The sequence below is a fragment of the Notothenia rossii genome (assembly GCF_949606895.1).
Source record: "Notothenia rossii genome assembly, chromosome: 3".
Taxonomy (NCBI): Eukaryota; Metazoa; Chordata; class Actinopteri; order Perciformes; family Nototheniidae; genus Notothenia; species Notothenia rossii.
In genome coordinates, this window is record NC_136901.1 from 93,447,884 (window position 1) to 93,468,823 (window position 20,940).

Consider the following 20,940-nt stretch of genomic DNA (forward strand, 5'->3'; position numbering starts at 1 on the left):
CAGTGTTCCACAATGTTTATCATGAAATTAATATCTACATATGTTATACTATACTTGCACTGCTTACCGTTTTCATACTTTATACATCTTAGCATATTCATACACACTGTTCATACTGCTCACAGGCTGCTGTGTGTATTCATACCCCTCACTGTTTATTCATCATTCAATTCATTCTATATTTTATTCTAGATTGTGTACATTACTTTTCACTTTACTGCTTGTTGCACTCCTGGTTAGAAAATAAACTGCATTTCGTTGTCTCAGTACCTGTAATCTGTGCAACAACAATAGACTTCAGGCGAGCTTTTTGAGCTGCGATCGTCTACTTTCGAGGCGAGCCGCAACGCATCTCAAACAAGCCTAACATGTCTGCTTCTTGGAGATATTTTATAATATCAGAGAAAGAGCCGCAGATTGCGATTTGTAAAACGTGTTCAGCTGACATTTCTCGAGGGGGTGTAACTGCAAAGACTTTCACCACTTCGGGATTACTCCACCACTTGAAATCAAAACACCCGGACAAATAAGCGGAGTATGATCAACGTAACCCTGTTCTCTGACTTTAGGCCGAAAACCGAAAGGGCCTTTTTAACTATTTTCGGTGGCCGAATATTCGGTGCATCCCTAGTAAATACCATGTAGCATGACTTGCTTTCTGACATTTTGAATCCCCAGTTATATGACCACCTCGCCACTTTTTTAATCGCTCTAGCTATATTCTCCATTACGTATGGGGCATTTCTTCCCCTCATCCAAATAGCCCCATCATCTGCGTACAGAGCCGATTGGATGCATGTGTCAAAGCATGTAAATATATAATTAATCATGATGTTAAATAATATTGGACTGGCTGCACTCCCTTGGGGAATACCATTTCCTATTTCAAAATAATTGGAAATATCTGCTCCAACCTTTACTCTAAATGTCCTGTCTGTTAAAAAGGCCCTTACCCAATTGAACATTCTCCCTCCAATACCCATTCTACCCAATTTGATCAGTAGCCCATCCCTCCACATAGAGTCATACGCCTTTTCAATGTCAAAGTACACTATTGCCATTATCTCTTTCATTTTCAATGTTTTTTCCACATCGTTACTCACTCTTACTAACGCATCTATTGTGGAACGCCCTTTACGAAATCCGCTCTGAAAACTACTCAGTAGCCCTTTCTGTTCCAGTACATGTGAGAGCCTACCGACAATGATCTTTTCCATCCATTTACATAGGTGTGATGTAAGAGCTATTGGTCTGTAGTTACTAGGGTTAGCTGTATCTTTCACTGGCTTATTGAATGGTAGCACGATTACTGTTTTCCACACACTTGGCATATCTCCTTCTCTCCAGATTTTATTGAAAAGACTCAGCACCATTTTCATAGTTTCCATAGGTAACTGTCTAAACATAGCTGGTCTTGTCCTGGGGTGGTATATCCTGTACCTTGTAAGGCTATTTTGAGTTCTGACATTGTAAATTCCACATCAAGAGCTGACCTATTATCCTGTCTCTTCTCCTTCACGTTCTCATTCTCTGCTAGTAACTGCTGTTTTTGCTGCCTATGGATATCACTGAGATGCTCCCCACTATGTACTGCTGCAAGTGTCCTTCCTAACATACCTGCCTTCTCTTTATCTGTCACTGCCAGCCTCTCCCCATCAACCAAAGCTGGAATTTTAATGGATTTCCTTTTCCCACTCATCTGCTTAAACATGGACCAGACATCACCTAATGTTACTCCTCTGCCAATGGTAGACCACAATTCTCTCCATGTTCTCTTTTGTGTATATTTAATTGTCCTTCGAGCAGCTGCCCTTTTCCTTTGATACTCTATAACATTATTTTGTGTCATGTCTTTCTTTAATTCTCTAAATGCATCGTTTCGCTCTTTATTAGCCCTGCTGCATTCCTCATTCCACCATGGCACCACTTTCTTCCTACCCTTGGTTGGTGCTTTGGGTATACTGTTCTCTACTGCATTTAGTATATGTTATGTTATTTGGCTTGTAATGACCTCTATGCTTCCCTCTGATGTTAGCAGGTGTACCGACTCCTCACACCATATCCTACATTTCCCCCAATCGGCTTTAGCAAAGCACCGCCTGGTTATTACACCTCCTTCCTGCATATATACATTATTATTCATTTTAGTAAGCACTGGATAATGGTCACTTCCTACAGTGGAGTTATTCAAAACAAACCATTTGCATGTATGAACCAAACAGTTTGACACTAATGTCAGATCCAGGCATGAGACTTTCCCCCTGTGGACATCTACTCTTGTGCCATGTCCATCATTAAGGCATACCAGTGTTCTTTCCTCCAGCATTTCTTCCACTATATTTCCGTTACTGTCTGTATGGTTGCTGCCCCATAGACTGTTGTGTGCATTGAAATCACCACACCAAACTTCCTTCCTATGTTTATTTCCTGCTATTTCTTTAAATATATCAGTGGTTAGATTTGGACATGGGTTGTATAAATTGATTATCCTAATGTTATCTTGTTTTCTAGGATTTCAGATTTCCACTATAATACAGTCTTATCAGGATATTGCACCACCCTATATGCCACACCATCTTTGAGAAATGACTGCAGGATCTCAGGTATGCAAAGTGGACAGGTAGGCGAGAAAGGCCTTTTTGAGTCTCAGAGACCAAGGTCCTTAACACTTTGCATACATTGACTGCACGACTTCAGGTCTGCAATGTGGACAGTACACCTCAAATACATCACTACACAACCTGTGGTATTTGAAAATAAGGGAATGACATTTTTATAATATGCTGCAAAACACAACAGATATGCAGGGTTGCGAGTCTGTTTCTAAGGCCATTTTATTTTTGCTAGTCTGATCATTTCAACAAGAGAATAGGATCAAACTGAAAACATTGTAAATATGTTCTAGATACATGAATCATTGGTTCTTTTAGACCAGAACAGACTGCTAACTCAACAGGAACTATCAAAAACATCCCAATCAAAGTTTAAAGTCACAACATTAACTACTCGGCAGATTAATGAACAGTGAAACTCGCTCATGGCCTTTAAGGTGAATACTTTAAGAAATTGTTTTCCCACACTCTTAACACCAGTACGGATTTTCTCGAGTATGAATACGGTGATGTGTTTTGAGATGACTTGATGTAGTGAAAGTTTTCCCACACTCTTCACAGCTGTAAGGTTTTTCTCCAGTATGAATACGTTGATGTGTTTTGAGATAACTTGATGTAGTGAAAGTTGTCCCGCACTCTTCACACCAGTACGGTTTTTCTCCAGTATGAATACGGTGATGTGATCTGAGAGCACTTGATGTAGTGAAAGTTGTCCCACACTCTTCACAGCTGTATGGTTTTTCTCCAGTATGAATACGGTGATGTGTTTTGAGATTACTTGATGTAGTGAACGTTTTCCCACACTCTTCACACCAGTACGGTTTTTCTCCAGTGTGAATACGTTGATGTATTTTGAGATAACTTGATGTAGTGAAAGTTGCCCCACACTCTTCACAGCTGTATGGTTTTTCTCCAGTATGAACACGAAGATGTGATTTGAGAGCATCTGATCTCGTGAACGTTTTCCCACACTCTTCACACCAGTACGGTTTTTCTCCAGTATGAATACGGTGATGTGTTTTGAGATGACTTGATCTAGTGAAAGTTGTCCCACACTCTTCACAGCTGTATGGTTTTTCTCCAGTATGAATACGGTGATGTGTTTTGAGATGACTTGATCTAGTGAAAGTTGTCCCACACTCTTCACAGCTGTATGGTTTTTCTCCAGTATGAATACGTTGATGTGTTTTGAGATAACTTGATGTAGTGAAAGTTGTCCCGCACTCTTCACAGCTGTAAGGTTTTTTTCCAGTATGAATACGTTGATGTGATTTGAGATCACTTGATCTAGTGAAAGTTGTCCCACACTCTTCACAGCTGTACGGTTTTTCTCCAGTATGAATACGTTGATGTGATTTAAGAGCACCTGATGTAGTGAAAGTTGTCCCACACTCTTCACAGCTGTAAGGTTTTTCTCCAGTGTGAATACGTTGATGTGATTTGAGAGCACCTGATGTAGTGAAAGTTTTCCCACACTCTTCACAGCTATATGGTTTTTCTCCCGTGTGAATATGCAGGTGGCTCTTTAAATGTTCAGATGTTGTAAAGGATTTGTCACATTGCTGACAGCTGTGACGTCTCTCTCTTCCTTTCGGTTTCTAGAACAGACGGACAGAGAAAGAGAGAAAGTCAATCTAAAAAGCATAAATACACAAGTTAACACAATAAAAACTCACTTAATATAAACCTTGAGTTAACAAAATACTACTTATCAACTGTTTGTGTTTATTATATTTGTATTATATTTGATACAGTAATACAGCAATATTCTAACCAAAGTATATACCAGAGGTGGGGGACTCGAGTCAGATGACTTGACTCGAGTCACATGACTTGACTCGCATATTTTTTGACTTGAGACTTGCTTGACTAACATTGATAAAAGACTCGACTTGACTTTGAATTCATGACTTGAGACTTGACTTAGGCTTGAGACAGATGACTCGAAAGGACTTTACTTTTTAAAATAAAATATTTGCATTTACTAAGCCCCTAGAGGGCAATGAAAAAAAAAGAAAAGAGAAAGTATCTCGTTCGCAGTAGAAAGTAGGAAGTGGAGCGCACAGGAGACAGCCGTTTCATTGCAGACTGTTATGTTTATGTGGGGAAATACATACATTATTTGAGATATATTTCAAACTCGGACTTCATTTTAGGGACATTTCGACCAGGGGTGTAGAGTTATTTGTTCAAGCACCAGATCGGCAACACAGGAGAGTCTGTGACTCAGTATCTGCTGCCCACAGCTGTTTTATAGAAGAAAAACCTCCTTCACTTCATGAAATCTCTGCAGCACCAGGAGGCAGTAACGTGTAACTCAGCAGAATCTCAGAAGAGCAGTACCAGCCGCAAAGAGCTGTGCCTTCACTGTGTTTACCTTCATTAGAACAGCTAGCGAGCGACCGCAGGCTGCTACGTTTTAACCACACGCACCTCTATACACACACACACACACACTATACTGCCCAATTATTCCCCCTATTGCCTGTTTTATGATTTCAGAACCCCACTCTTCATTGTTGTTAATGTTGAAAATAAAACCCTAGTTTCATAACCACTGTCTTTTAACTGATTTAAATGCGGAAACTGGGGTTATTCATCAGAATTTCGTAGGACTTGACTTGCTTGACTCTCACCCCAGTAACTTGAGACTTGCACATGGATGACTTACTCCCACCCCTGGTATTCAGGAGACAGAGGGAGACGGCATCCTGTCACTGCGAGTCTCAGTATGCTCCGTTCGTCTTGTTTTAGTTTTTTTGGTCTAATTATTGTCTAAACTTTATTGTGTCTGTATGAAACGTCATTTTGAGAGACCATGCTTTTGATCCTGTGGATTACATTTGCCTTCTGCAGAACATGTCTGGCCATTCAACTTTCCAAGACACACCTGAGTGACAGCACGAACAGGTATGGCGAGGAGCCCCGGCCTCTACGCTGCTACAGCCGCGAGGCTATGCTAGAGCTAAAATGCGATCGGCTTCCTACGAATACACCAAGCCACCTGTGCTCTTCGATATTGGATGAAATCCCTCGGGAGCCGGTTAGAAACACCAGGAAAAAGAGATGAGGAAGGAGCGGAGGCGTTCAGAATCGCCTACGGCAGAGATTCAGCCGGCCACCACTTCCATCCATCATTCTCACAAACCTGCGCTCATTAAGCAACAACGTGGACACACTAAGGACATACACAAGGTACCGTCATGAATTTCTTGAGGCCTCTTTATTATGTTTCACGGAAAGTTGGCTACAATCTACAAAGCCTGAATCTCTCTTTGAAGTACCTGGATTCACCCTTGTTCGAGCAGACAGTGATGCGAACTCGGGGGAAACCAGAAGAGGCGGTATTTGTGTGTATATTAATGATCTGTAGTGCCGATCATACTCAGCCAAATGTAAAACCTGCAATCCCAACATAGAAATTCTCGGCATGACGTTAAGACCCTTTTATCTGCCCAGAGAATTCGGGTGTATTTTACTGTTTGTTGTTTATGTGCCTCCCAGCGGCAGAGGACACTGTGTTCACGAGCTACAACTCAGCCACTGGCAATAATGCTCTGGGACCTGAAGCAATGTCGCCTGGAGACTGTGTTACCTGGGTTCCAGCAGTATGTTAGGGATCACAGCAGGAAAGAGAATATCCTGGACAAATGCTTTGTTAATGATAAAGGAGCCAATAGAGGTTTCTCAATACTTAAATTTCCCCTCCTCGACTCCTATCCTCGATACTTAGTCCCGCCCACAGGAGATGCGAGCGGAGGACTGAGGAGGGGAACTGAGGGAGGGGAACCGAGGAGAGAGGGGAAGCAGCAGGCGGTTAGAGAAATGAGAACTCCACTCCTCTGAGCGGTCATTTTAAAGAGACGTCCATTAATGAGGACAGGAGACACAGCAGCCCTCTGTCTGATGGACAGATGTGTTCATCCATCCATCCATCCATCTTCTCCCGCTTATCCGTGGTCGGGTCGCGGAGGTAGCAGTTCCAGCAGAGAGCCCCAAACTTTCTTTTCCCTGGCCACATCAACCAGCTCTGACTGGGGGATCCCAAGGCGCTCCCAGGCCAGAGAAGAGATATAATCCCTCCATCTGGTTCTAGGTCTACCCCTTGGTCTCTTCCCAGCTGGACGTGCCTGGAACACCTCCCTAGGGAGGCGCCCAGGTGGCATCCTAACTAGGTGCCCGAACCACCTCAACTGGCTCCTTTCGACGCGAAGGAGGAGCGGTTCAACTCCGAGTCCCTCCCGGATGACCGAACTTCTCACCTTATCCCTAAGGGAGACACCAGCCACCCTGCGGAGAAAACCCATCTCGGCCGCTTGTACCCGCGATCTCGTTCTTTCGGTCATGACCCATCCTTCATGACCATAGGTGAGGGTAGGAACGAAAATGGCCCGGTAGACAGAGAGCTTTGCCTTTTGGCTCAGCTCCCTTTTCGTCACAACGGTGCGGTAAAGAGACTGCAGTACCGCTCCCGCTGCTCCGATTCTCCGACCCATCTCACGCTCCATTGTTCCCTCACTCGAGAACAAGACCCCGAGATACTTGAACTCCTTCACTTGGGGTAAGGACTCATTCCCTACTTGGAGTGGACAGTCCATCGGTTTCCTGCTGAGAACCATGGCCTCAGATTTGGAGGTGCTGATCCTCATCCCAGCCGCTTCACACTCGGTTGCGAACCGATCCAGTGAGTGCTGAAGGTCGCAGACCGATGAAGCCATCAGAACCACATCATCTGCAAAAAGCAGTGGTGCAATCCTTAGTCCACCGAACTGCAGACCCCCTCCCCCACGACTACGCCTCGAAATCCGATCCATGTATATTACAAACAGGATTGGTGACAAAGCGCAGCCCTGGCGGAGGCCAACCCTCACCTGAAATGGGTCCGACTTACTGCCGAGGACCCGGACACAGCTCTCGCTTTGGGAGTACAGAGATTGGATGGCCCTGAGTAGAGACCCCCTCACCCCATACTCCCGCAGCACCTCCCACAGTGACTCCCTTGGAACCCGGTCATATGCCTTCTCCAAGTCTACAAAACACATGTAGACTGGATAAGCATACTCCCAGGCACCCTCCAGGATCCTTGCGAGAGTAAAAAGCTGATCCGTCGTTCCACGACCAGGACGGAATCCGCATTGTTCCTCCTCAATCTGAGGTTCGACAATCGGCCTGACCCTCCTTTCGAGTACCTTAGAGTAAACTTTCCCGGGGAGGCTGAGTAGTGTGATGCCTCGGTAATTGGCACACACCCTCTGATCCCCCTTTTTGAAAAGGGGAACCACCACTCCGGTCTGCCACTCCTTCGGTACTGTTTCCGACTTCCACGCAACGTTGATGAGACGTGTCAACCATGACAGTCCCTCAACACCCAGAGCCTTCAGCATTTCTGGGCGGATCTCATCCACCCCCGGGGCTTTGCCACTGTGAAGTTGTTTGACGACCTCAGTGACCTCCCCCCGGGAGATTGGTGTCGATCCCCCTTCATACTCCAGCTCTGCCTCTAACATAGAGGGCGGAGTTGTCGGGTTCAGGAGTTCCTCAAAGTGCTCCTTCCAACGCCCTAACACTCCATCAGTTGAGGTCAACAACGTCCCATCCTTACTGTACACAGCTTGGATGGTTCCCTGCTTCCCCCTCCTGAGGTGTCGGACAGTTTTCCAGAACAACTTTGGTGCCGCCCGAAAGTCTTTTTCCATGTCTTCTCCGAACTTCTCCCACACCCGCTGCTTTGCCTCGGCCACGGCTGAGGCTGCTGCCCTTCGGGCCTGTCGGTACCTTGCAACTGCCTCGGGAGTCCCCCGGGATAACAAATCCCTGAAGGCCTCCTTCTTCAGTCGGACGGCTTCCCTGACCACCGGTGTCCACCAGGAGGTTCGAGGGTTACCGCCCCTTGAGGCACCTAGGACCTTGAGACCACAGCTCCCCGCCGCGGCTTCGGCAATAGAGGCTTTGAACACCGACCACTCTGGTTCAATGTCCCCAACCTCCACAGGAATGCCCGAAAAGCTCCGCCGGAGGTGTGAGTTGAAGGCCTCCTGAACTTGGGCCTCCTCCAGACGTTCCCAGTTCACCCGAACTACACGTTTGGGCTTACCAGGTCTATCCAAAGGCAGATGTGTTCATGATGACTTATATATTTACTTTGAATTCATTCACAGTGCGGTATAATGAGACAATAACAGGCTACAGATGCGGACACACACACATTTATATAAATATATACAATTTCAGAATCAAACAAGTATGAGAGCACTCTCATAATGACGTAACACAATCGGAGACTGGATATATCCCCCCCCCCTCTCTCTGGTCGCTGAAATGGGGAATTTCAATTACGGGCCAAAAGTTGTATTTACACATAGGCTATTAAAAGAGGACACCAAACCAACTGAGACCCGTCGGTCCGCCGTACGCACTGTACAACACACACTTTAAAACACACACAGTACAACACACACACAGACTGTACCCCACACACACCTACACACTGTACCACACACACCTACTACAGCTCGTAAAGCATAATCAGGCTACAGCCGTTGTGTATTTTATTATGTGAAGCACTAAATGGTCTTAGAAAAATATCGACTAAAGCAAATAAAGAGAGTAGGCCTGTTATACTGAGTGATATATATTATACACTAGCGGTGTAACGGTATACGTACCCGTACCGTTCGGTTCACGTGTGTACCGAACGAACATACCGTTAAACGTAAAAAAATTGAGAACGTGAACAACTTCTTGGAATCAATCTCAGGTTTCCTCAGCATTCAGAGTAATTTGCTCACATTGGGTTCAACGCGTCAGAGCGAGCAAGTCATTTAATTGGACGAGAGGCATACTATGAGAGCTGGTCAGAGGGATGCGTTCAAATTTAGTCAGTCATTTGAGGAACTAGCGAAATGGCGAACGCAAATAAAGTTGAGCTCGAAAATCCTTCAGCATCATTGAAGTCTCCGGTTTGGGAACATTTTGGTTTTGCAGTTACGTACAAGGATGACAGGCAAAGACAGGTGGACCGAACCAAAGCTGTTTGTCGGCATTGTTCAACTAACAATTGTTACGCGGCTGGCAATACATCAAACTTGCACTCATTTAAAAAGGCATCACCCGAACGTGAATATCACCGGTACCAAAAGACTGAAGTGCAAACCCAACTCCCGCTAGCATTTAAGCCTCCACCACTCGCAAAAAGTTTAGACCGAGCCAAAGCTATTACAAACGCCAAATATCCTTATGTTGCAAGTTCAAATACAGATTATTTCAGTTCATCGAAATGCTGCACCTTAATGTTTATTATATTTTGTATTTATTTGAGTGAATATTCAGTTTAATAATAATTAAAAACCCAAAACTAATAGTTTATGTTGTGTGAGTACTAGTGCAGTAAAGTTCAAATACAGATTATTACAGTTCATCAAAATGCTGCACCTTAATGTTTCTTTTATTATATTTTATATTTATTTGAGTTAATACATTATTCAAAGTTTAATAATAATACAAATATATATATATATGTTATTTGATAATTTTTTCTGCTGTACCGAAAACGTAACGAACCGTGACCTAAAAACCGAGGTAGGTACCGAACCGAAATGTTTGTGAACCGTTACACCCCTATTATACACACTGCTCTGCTTTCTGCACGGACCTCACAGCTGTTCTCTCTGGAAACATCGCAACGTGATGAAAGCAGTTTCTAAAATAATATCCAGGGGATGCATGCAGAGCTGTCATTGGCTGAGATAAGTCCGGCCGTGCATCACGCCTCCACCGTTCCCGGAAATGCATCCGTGGAGGACCCATCAGTGTCTCCTCGGTTAGAGCTCCTCCAGAGAGCCTCCTCGATACTCGATCCTTATTTAGAGAAAAGACATGTCCTTCAAAATGGCGCGCTGAAATTCATTACCGGGTCACTACCGGAGGACCGAGGAGTCGAGGAGGGGAAATTTCAGTATTGAGAAACCTCTTATGTGTCTAAATACAGACCACCAATACTGAACTCTGATCATAATGTTGTGAATATGATACCAGTGTATAAGACCAAACTGAAGGGAAGTCAACCAGATATATATACAGTCTATGATTTTACGTCATGCGATCGGCATGTTTAGAGAGCACCGATCGATCGGTAGAGTGTGAGTATCGGCCGATCTCGATCGGTGACCGATCGATCCGAGCATCCCTAAAGACTATATTAACTTCTGTGTTCCCACTAAAGAAATACAAATCTATGCAAGTAATGAATCATATGTGACTAAGGACATTAAAAAAAGTTATAAAAAACAGGAAAATAGCTATCGGAGCACTTAGAGAAAGAACTGAAAGTCAAATTGAGGGAATCAAAACTGGCACACAGAGAGCTTTTGGGAAATGCTTTTAAAGCCAAAGACCCCAAAAAAGTGTGGGACACCATGAGAACCATGACCTCTTCAGCTAAACCTATTGTGACGGACAAGAAATACTTGATCTATACCAATTTGCCTATAAGCAAGGGGGTGGTACTGTTGCTACTATGGTTCATATCATCACTAAACATTTAGATAAACGTCACACCTATGCAAGAGGCCTCTTCCTAGACTTCTCAGCAGCAACACAATACAAGCAGACATCTTGGTGTCAAAAATTGCCAAAATGGAAGTAAATCCATACCTGATTTACTGGTATGCTGCTTTCCTCACCAGTAGAGAGCAACTTGTGAAGGTTAACAAAACCCTGTCATCTGCCATCACAACCAATGTAGGGGCCCCCCAGGGCTGTGGGAGTTCAGCTGTGCTCTTTACTCGCTTCTTTTAGCTTCTTTTGATGACTTTACTGAGCTGCTGTCTATAGTGTGTTTTGACTTTGACAATCTAGTCATTGTTGGTGATTTTAACATCCATGTTGACAACCCCCAGGACAGAGGGGCTGTCTTGATAACTATGGACTGACTCAGCATGTGACGGAGCCCACGCACAATAAGGGGCACACTCTGGACTTAAGGATCTCAAAGGGTCTGAATATCTCTGGGGTTGTGGTGACTGATGTTGCACTCTCTGATCATTCCTTTGAGAGCTCTATTTCTGTTCACACAAATGTTCAAAAAGAGGTAACCACAAAGCGATATTTAACTGAAAATACTAGGGAAATGTTTACTCTGAATGTTTGTTCCACACTTGCCCCTGTAACATCTCACTAAATGAGCTAGTAGATCATTTTAATTCAACAATAAAAATGTTATAGATGCCACAGCTCCAACTAAGGTAAAGGAAGTGACTGGCAAGAAAATATCTTCATGGAGAAAGGCCATGACCGTGAGAACAGAAAAAAGAGAGTGTTGAAAAGCTGAACGTATGTGGAGAAAAACAAATCTCCAGGTTCATTTTGAAATCTATAAAGAGAGACTTGGCCTTTATAATTTGGAATTGAAATTTGCCCGACAGTCTTTCTTCTCTGACATAATTGCCAAAAACAAAAACAATGCACGTGCCTTGTTTGCTACTGTCGACAGACTAACTAACCCCCCAGTAGGGCTGTTCCGAATACCATTTTTCGGGCTCCGGATATTCGGTAGTAATCAGCAGCGAATATTCGAATATTCGGCCAGCGGGGGGGGGGGGCGTAGTAATCAGCAGCGAACCGCTTCAACACGTGTATTTTGGTGTATTCACGGCATACAATTTGTTATTCTACAGTATTGTTGTTTTATAGTTATCAACCCAATTTGTGTTCTTTGAAATTGAAAAGGATATCGCATTGTGTTTGTTACTTTCGTTGCAGTTGTATATGTCCTAAGTGTAATTTGGCTTGGCTTCCTATTTATGGACATGCTTTTATTTTGAAGGAGAGGTAGCGCTGTTGACAGGAAGTTGTTGTTGCTTTGGAAACAACGTGACAGAGAAAAGTAATATCTACATATAAAGACGGAGAAAGTAAACGATAATGTTTATGGTTAAGTGTTAGCACCCCCCGAACAAGCTCTTACGTTGATATTGGAGATTTCAATAAATTCTCATTTGAAAAAAACCCCGGAAAAAACAAACAAAACGAATATCCGAATAACGAAATTGAAACCCGAATAGTACTCCAACGAACGAATATTCGGATATTTGATTATTCGGGTACAGCCCTACCCCCCAGTGGCAGTAGCCTCTGAACTTCTATCCACCAGGGCCTGCAATGATTTTGCCTTCTTCACTGACAAAATTCAGAAAATCAGGCAAGCAGTCAGTGCCTCTGCATCAGGTACAGCAAAGGTGTTGTCTCTGTGTCCACCTAAAATTCAATTCAAACACCATGACACAGTTCCATCAGACTAATGATAAAAACCAGGACATTATACAACTTCTAAAATCCTCCACCTGCTGCCTTGATATTATTCCAACAGGATTTTTCCAAGATGTTTTTGCTTGCATGGCCTCAGATCTACTTCACATAGTAAACAAGTCTCTTCACTCAGGTGTTTTTCCACAGGCTCTGAAAACTGCAGTCATTAAACCGCTCTTAAAAAAGAATAATCTAGATGCTTCAGTAATGAACAATTACAGGCCCATATCAAACCTCCCATTTCTAGGTAAAATCATTGAAAAAGTTGTTTTTCAACAGTTGAGTAACTTCTTGCATTTAAATAGCTGTTTGGATGTGTTCCGGTCAGGCTTTCCTCCAAACCACAGCTCTGCGACTGCTCTTGTAAAGGTCTTCAATGACATCCACGTATGGCGCATTTCCACGGCAGGGCCTCGCACTGCTTAGTACGGTATAGGTAGGCCTTGGTAGGCCAGGCTCACTTTATCCTGCGTTTCCAATACAGTTTAGAAACTGGGGCAGTAACTATAGTAACGCAGTGTAGGTGGAGCCGTGACGTCATCTTCATTGTGAACCACACAACCAACATCAACCGTTAGCTGTTAGCCCTCAGAGCTCACAGCTCCTCATATCTGTTCAGAAACTAGACACAAGTGAAACAAGTACAAACCACAGACTGTCTGTGTCATGGCGAATACAGTCGCTGGTTTATCTATGTCAGTATAGGATGTTGTTGGGAGTGTGGACGGTCGGAGCATATACAACGTTAGCTTAGCCGATCTCCATTCAGAAAACACGCATTTTAAAAGGTTTCTCGCCTGCCGTCTGTCTGCAGACTTGTCAAAGCATTAATTCATGGTTTTTACTAAACGGTATGAGCATGTTGTTACTTCGGCAAAACTGCTCCACCTGTTAGAAATCTGCTCAAAGATTGTTGGTCACCCTGTCAGAGACTTTCTGACTCACAGACCATAATAACCTGAGAGGCTGTCCAACAGCATCATCTGGGACCCAAAGCATGCTCTAACAGAGAATCTGAAGTGCTACCATCTAATGGAGATTCACTAAAGTCAGCCTGAAGCATCCTTTGTGCTCCAGTCAATCCTCTCAATAAACACAGAGCTGAATCCGGATCAGATGCACGCTGAAGGCTCTTTGAGCAGCTCTCACTGATCCTGCTGTTATGTTACATGTTCAGTGCTCGACATTAAGGGCTGCCCGATGGCCCGGGGCCATCTAGTATTTAGCTTGGGCCATGAAGCCTCACCTGCTGGTTGCCCGATCGGGCAATCTATTATGCCAGTATCATGCAGCTTGCGGATCCAGTAATGAGTGACCCGACAGTGAAACTAAACATATCTATAACTAGTTACGGTAGTTTGAGAGGTAATTAAAATAGCTACGTGTGATATTCTAACCTGAAGTGTGTGTTTTGTCTGCTCACCGCTGCATGTGATCATGCAGAGCTGCGTGTCGACTCATCAGCAGCAGCTGATCTCTCTGTCCCGTCAGATTAGATTTCACTCGCGTTTATGTCCATATCAATCAGATCCAGCTAGTTCTAGCTAATGATATGACTACCTGCTTATTAAAAGACACCGTGACCTAAACAATAAGTGTCGCTATGCAACTGGGTGAGGCCACAAAGTATAGCGCAGCATTATGCATTTGTTTACATGCCCACCGGAAACCCGAGGCATTAGCAACAGATCAACGCACAATCAACCCATCCAGGACATCTCTTTCTCCACATTAAGTGTTACACATTAGAATTGACTACTCTTGTCTGTCACATACTCTTCTTGTCTGTCACATAAGTGGCACAACTGAAGCGGTATTGCGCTAAAGGGAAATTATTTTGACCGGACATTTTGACCGAAGAGATTTAGATTTAGAACGGGAACTCTGACGTCGCCATTTTGTGTGCTTCGCGGATGCGCTCGGCTCCTCTCGACTGCTGCTGCTCGGTCAGCTTCCGGATGAGGAGGCATTCCTTCGACCAACTTACAGTAGATAACGTTACAAACATTTTTAACAGGGGCCATAATAGCGTAAATAATGTTTGTTTTGGCAGTTATAACTGCATGTAATGTTTTCTACTTTTTTACATCTGGGAAGGCATTTGCCTTCATCAGATGGAAAGTGTCTTGACCAACAACTTAAGTATTTATTATAGCTATGCAGGGCATGCAAGAGAGCAAACACAAACAAGTGAAATGAAGAATACAATTGAAATTGTAATATTGTGGTGGTTCAACTTATAATTCAGTTCATAGAATGCACCAGACAGCATCTAAGACCTGCAAAAATCTAAATGTTCTAGGGGGAGGCCCCCCAAACCCTTCGTGCGTCATTTCGTCCGCGCGCATTTTTAAGGGCAATCTCTATTGGGCTCAGGGCCATCTGTAAATTAGCTTAGATGGCCAGCAGGGCCATCTGCCAAAATCCTTAATGTCATGCACTGATGTTTGTTCCTCATGTATTGTGTTTGTTTTATGTGTCTATGTTGATGTTACACAACGAGCTGCTGTGATGCAAGTCACATTTCAGACTTGATCTGACAATAAAGAATCGTAGACAACAACGTTCTAACCTCTATCTAACCATAATGTGCATTCATATTAGGCTTGGGCGGTATCATTTTTTTCATACCGTCATACCTTGCTGACATCATACCGTGGAATACGGTATATGACGGTATGACTTGGGTCGACTTGAGCGAGGTGGCATTCGGCGGCAAATAGATGTTTCGAACTGTATATTATATGTTCGGTTTAAAATGCAGCCCGAGCCGGTACACGCTCGCAAAGTGCCGCGACATGCGCGCAAGTGCAAAACAAGGGCTGCATACATGACACATTGTGCAAATGGCACATTTTGAGATCGGATACAGGACGCGTTTGTAGATGTCCGACGTTGTTTCCATTGTGAGCTAAGTTAACAATATATCATCATACATAAACATTTTCCGGGAGTAAATACTTGACTTATTGAATAAAGTTTGCTATATTCACTAACTAGTTTGGCAATATTATTCCGTGCATGTGTTAAAAACCTTATTTCCATTTGATTCATTGGATTACTCGCGTGAATGTTTAGCACGTTAATGCTTTCGTTTTTAAAACCGTCCGACCTCCACTACAAAACCATCAACCAGTTGCATAGGATTAAAAAATGTCAACACTCACTCACCCCGTCTTAAACATTCCCAAAGAAGTGCCTCTGTCTCTCGTTGTGCTGGATGAAGTCACTGGCGACGAGTAAACCCAAAAATAGTCCCAAACAGGCGCAGAGACATTTTTCCTTTTTACTAGTTGTCCGAGTTCGGGGCCACACAAAGGCATGAAAAAAATCTTGAAAAATCTTGATGCTGGGCGTGTCTGAAGCGTGGCGATTTTTTGCAAGCAACGCGACCAACAACCAATCACATGAATCTCCCGCCCCCGACATACAAAGCAATAGCAATGTTAAAACGAAGTAAACTGGATATAAACTCTCCAAACAGGCGAAAACCTACCAGTTTCACCCACTGTCTCTGCCACCTCCCTCCATGCCTGGTTCCTCCGGTTTGTATCCCGGTAAATAGTTCTGGTCGTAAGAACCGGGTGATTTGCTACCGTAATATCTCGTTTGGAATATGAGGAAATGAACTGCGGTCTGGCTCTCCCAGCTTGCACGCGGTTTGATTGGCTAGCGCTTGTACTGGCGGGATTTGCATAAACGGGATTTGATTGGCTGATGCCAGCTTCGAAAGCATCGGGAGCATCAAAAGTTGAACATTGCTCAACTTTTGATGCTCACGATGCTTGCAAAGCCATGCTCCGCTCCCCACAATGCAGTTCGGCGAAGATTACAAATCTTCTACGTCACTCACCCCATTCAAACGAATGGGCGAAGCTTTGAAAGATTTTTTTCATGCCTGTGTGTGGACGGGCCGTTAGGCATTTGGGGATAACAGTGTTAGGCATTCATGAGGTGCAACAACATTAACATGAACCTTTCTGTTGGTTGCTTGTTAGCAGACCCTCCACGCGATAGCAGAGCGAACAGGTACAGCAAGCGAGGGATCATTGTCTACTAGCAAATCGATTGCAGATGGCGTCGTGCTCGCAGACGGATACAAAAATAATAATGAATGGGTCGGGAAATATACTTTGGTGGCCGTTAAACCTGGACGGCCCAAGTAAAGTCTATGTGTGGGAAACCCTGGACTTGAATTTTGAATTGAGCCGTCCCTTATAGATACTATCTCTTTACGTATTAGTGATAGGAATCCCGGCTGTTTTTAGTGAGTCGGATCATTTGGCTCGGCTCACTAAGAAGAGCCGGCTCTTTCGGCTCCCAAACGGATCTTCACGTTACCACAGTTTACCAGAGCCTCTGTTTCGCCGCTGCGAGGCTCCGGCGCTCGCAGTTCACGCGCGTGCTCCACTAGCACAGGAACACGCTTCGCTGGCGGTGAAAAGAATCCCACCAGACTCCTTTGCCCCTCCAACAGAGGGATGTCCTTGTCCTTTTTCGTCACTTCAAGCGATAAAAACTCTTTTGGACGCCCTTGGCTCGAGTTCAGGGCGTTCCGAGCTGAATAAGGGCGTCAAATGACGGCAAGACGCCTGCCTGGCGGAAACGCTGGAATTAGGAATATATTGTGAGGAAGTGCACACTGACCTGAGCTCCAGGGGTCTCTTTGTTCTCCTCCATGCTGCTCTCAGTTCTCCTTCTCCAGATGGGTCTCTGAAATAATCAACACAACTACAGCTGACACAAAACAAGACAACTCAATACAACCGACAGACACAACAAAACTAATCTACAGCTACTTCGTAGGTTCATAGCAGATGTGAGAAGTAACTAAGTACATTTACTCAAGTACTGTACTTAAGTACTATTTAGAGGTACTTTTACTTTACTTGAATATTTCCATGTAATGCTACTTTGTCTGCGACAATAGGAGACAGTAATAAAGCTGCTTCACTGAAGAGGAGAAACTCACAGCTCCAGGACTCTGTAAGTCAGGAGGAGACTAGAAACAACAAGTCAATAAACTGAGGATTCATCCTGTAACATAAAGGAGTTACCTACCACACACACACACACACACACACACACACACACACACACACACACACACACACACACACACACACACACACACACACACACACACACACACACACACACACACACACACACACACACACACACACACACACACACACACACACACACACACACACACACACACACACACACACACACACACACACACACACACACACACACACACACACACACACACACACACACACACACACACACACACACCTTATTTTAAACTGGAAACACTGAGAAGACCACAGAGCTGCTTCAGGTCCTCTCTGGGGACACTGGGTCCTGATGAAGACCACAGAGCTGTTTCAGGTCCTCTATGGGGACACTGGGTCCTGATGAAGACCACAGAGCTGCTTCAGGTCCTCTATGGGGACACTGGGTCCTGATGAAGACCACAGAGCTGCTTCAGGTCCTCTCTGGGGACACTGGGTCCTGATGAAGACCACAGAGCTGCTTCAGGTGGAAAACTGTCAGGAGTGAAGAGGAGGAATTCAAAAGGTTTATTCAATGATATGTTCCATTTTTAGATGCTTATATTTAGTGTTTTATCACATCATGTGCAGTGCCTTGTCTCATCTATGCTGCTGTGACGTAAACATGTTCCAAATTGATCCATTTAGTAAATGTGATGTTAAGCAGAGGAGAAAATGATAGAAAGGTCAGATAGTTATTAACATTACATGCAAATGACTTTAACCATTACGATAACAAGTTGGTTTTCTGTATAAATTATTATTAATACAATACAAATATTTAGATATAATTCATCATAATCTGTGTCGCAACTTACATTCTAATTTACAGTTTGTTCACTTTTATTTGATTAAAATGACTTTATTCACATAGAAAGTGACATTAACGGTTGTTTGAACCACGGTTATAACGCTATCTGTGTCATTAACTATCACTAAGTTAACACAGAAAGCAAACATTAGCAAGTAAGACTGTTTAATGTACTCCATGTATACAGTATTTTCTGTATATTGTGTATTCTTTAGATACTCTAGTGATATGTGTCCCGTGTGTAAACTTGCTGCTAATGCTTCATTTTTATTATATCTTATTGTATATTTTAAATATGCTTAACTTGCGTAATGCCTGAAAACACTTCTGCTGTGACACAATCATTTCTAAGTTTAAGGTAAATAATTATTTTAATAAAGTATATGTATTTATCTAATGAGCTAAACCGTCGCTTAGCTTAGCGTTAGCTGCTAACTGAAGAACCCCATTCATTTCAATGGGAAAAATGCTATATATTGAAAACTTCAATGGGAAAAATAAGCATATATTTAAAACGATATCTATGGTAAAGAGCACCAACACAACAACTCAAACTGTCTTAAAGACAACTGGTGTAATAAATAACTAAAATAAAGTCAGCTTAGCATTACAAATCAACTGTTACTCACCCAGAGCCGAACTGGAATAATAACTGTAGCTGTTAGCTGTTAGCCGTTAGCTTTAAGACTTTAGCTGTTAACCGATAGCTTTTAGACGTTGAATGTTAGACTTTAGCTTTTAGACTGTAGCTGTTAGCCGATGGCTTTTAGACTTTAGCTGTTAGCCAATAGCTTTTAGCCTTTATTTAAAGATAATTTGAGAATATTTTTGGCGCACATTTTAAAGTTTTTTTGTGAGTTTCTTTCTTCCAATATTACAGCTGTGTTAAAAAAGATAACTTCTGATTCGTGATTAACTGTAAACTAAGCAAACAGGTGTAAATACACTTAATGAAACCTCTGCGTGTGTTTAATCCACTCACCACCACCACCTCTTCTTCTTCTTCTTCTTCTTCTTCTTCTTCTTCTTCTTCTTCTTCTTCTCTCGGTTTATTATTCTTCTTCTTCTTCTTCTTCTCTTGCTTTTCTTCTTCTTCTCTTGCTTTTTAGCGGATTGCAAACAACTTAAAAGGTGCATACCGCCACCTACTGTCCATGAGTATGTATCATCACATCATTCCAACTCTTTAACTTATGCTCTAATCAAAATTAAATTAAAATAAATCAATAAATCAATACAACCATGAAATAAATAAAACAAAAAACAAATCTATGTTCTTTCCTGACCTAATGTTAAATTCTTTTTCCTACCCCAGTTTCACTCAAGAATTGAAACAGTGCCTTTCTGGTAGCTCTTACTCCCTCTCCTTTTGTTCCCAAAACACCAACCACACTCCACTCCCTCTCTGCCTCTAAAACTTCATCCTTTAGTTTTTCTCTTTCAGCTTTATAGATGTCACAATGTAACAATATATGTTCTACATCTTCTTTTACTGCACAGTTCCCACACTTGTTACTGTCACTTTCCCCCATGATATACAGCGTACTATTCAAAGCCGTGTGATTTATTCTGAGTCTAGTCATCATGATTTCCTCCCTTCTATTTCTTTCTTTATGAATATTAATTGTAATTGTCTTTTGTACTTTGTGATAGTCCTTGCCTTTCTGGTCTTTCTTTCTGCCAGATCTCCATCCCTTTCTTCTTAATTACTGCTTTTCCTTCTCCTTCTCCAAGTTGAACTGGTAATGTTATTTGCTTTTGTAGTGCACTTTTTAGTAATTTATCAGCACACTTGTTCCCTTTCACCCCCTCATGAGCAGGCACCCAGCAGAACTGCAGATCTATGCCGCTTCTGTGCATTCTTAACAGGCTCTGATTCAGTTCTATGAGAATGTCTTCCCTAGTTGTTGTTGTTGATTGTATGCTTTGTAATATGGACAATGAATCTGTGCATATCACCACCCTTTCTGGTCTGACCTCTTCAACCCACTGCAATCCTATTATTACAGCAAGCATTTCTGCTGTATACACTGATAATTGATCAGACGTTCTTTTTAAAATAGATATTTTAAAGTCTGGGATGTATATGCCAACTCCAACACACTCTTCCTTGTTCTTAGAACCATCTGTATACATTTGTAGGTAATTG

General features: G+C 43.0%; 1 protein-coding gene across 1 annotated transcript; it reads right to left on the bottom strand.

Annotated features, from left to right (window-relative positions):
• Positions 1-2,816: 2,816 nt before the first annotated feature.
• On the bottom strand, positions 2,817-18,004 carry LOC307031455 (uncharacterized protein). The gene is made up of 2 exons (XM_079668586.1): positions 17,565-18,004; positions 2,817-4,210 (listed from the first exon to the last, which is right to left on the bottom strand). The coding sequence occupies exons 1-2, from the start codon at positions 17,595-17,597 to the stop codon at positions 3,083-3,085; spliced, it is 1,161 nt and encodes a 386-aa protein (XP_079524712.1). The 5' UTR covers positions 17,598-18,004; the 3' UTR covers positions 2,817-3,082.
• Between the last annotated feature and the right edge of the window lie 2,936 nt (positions 18,005-20,940).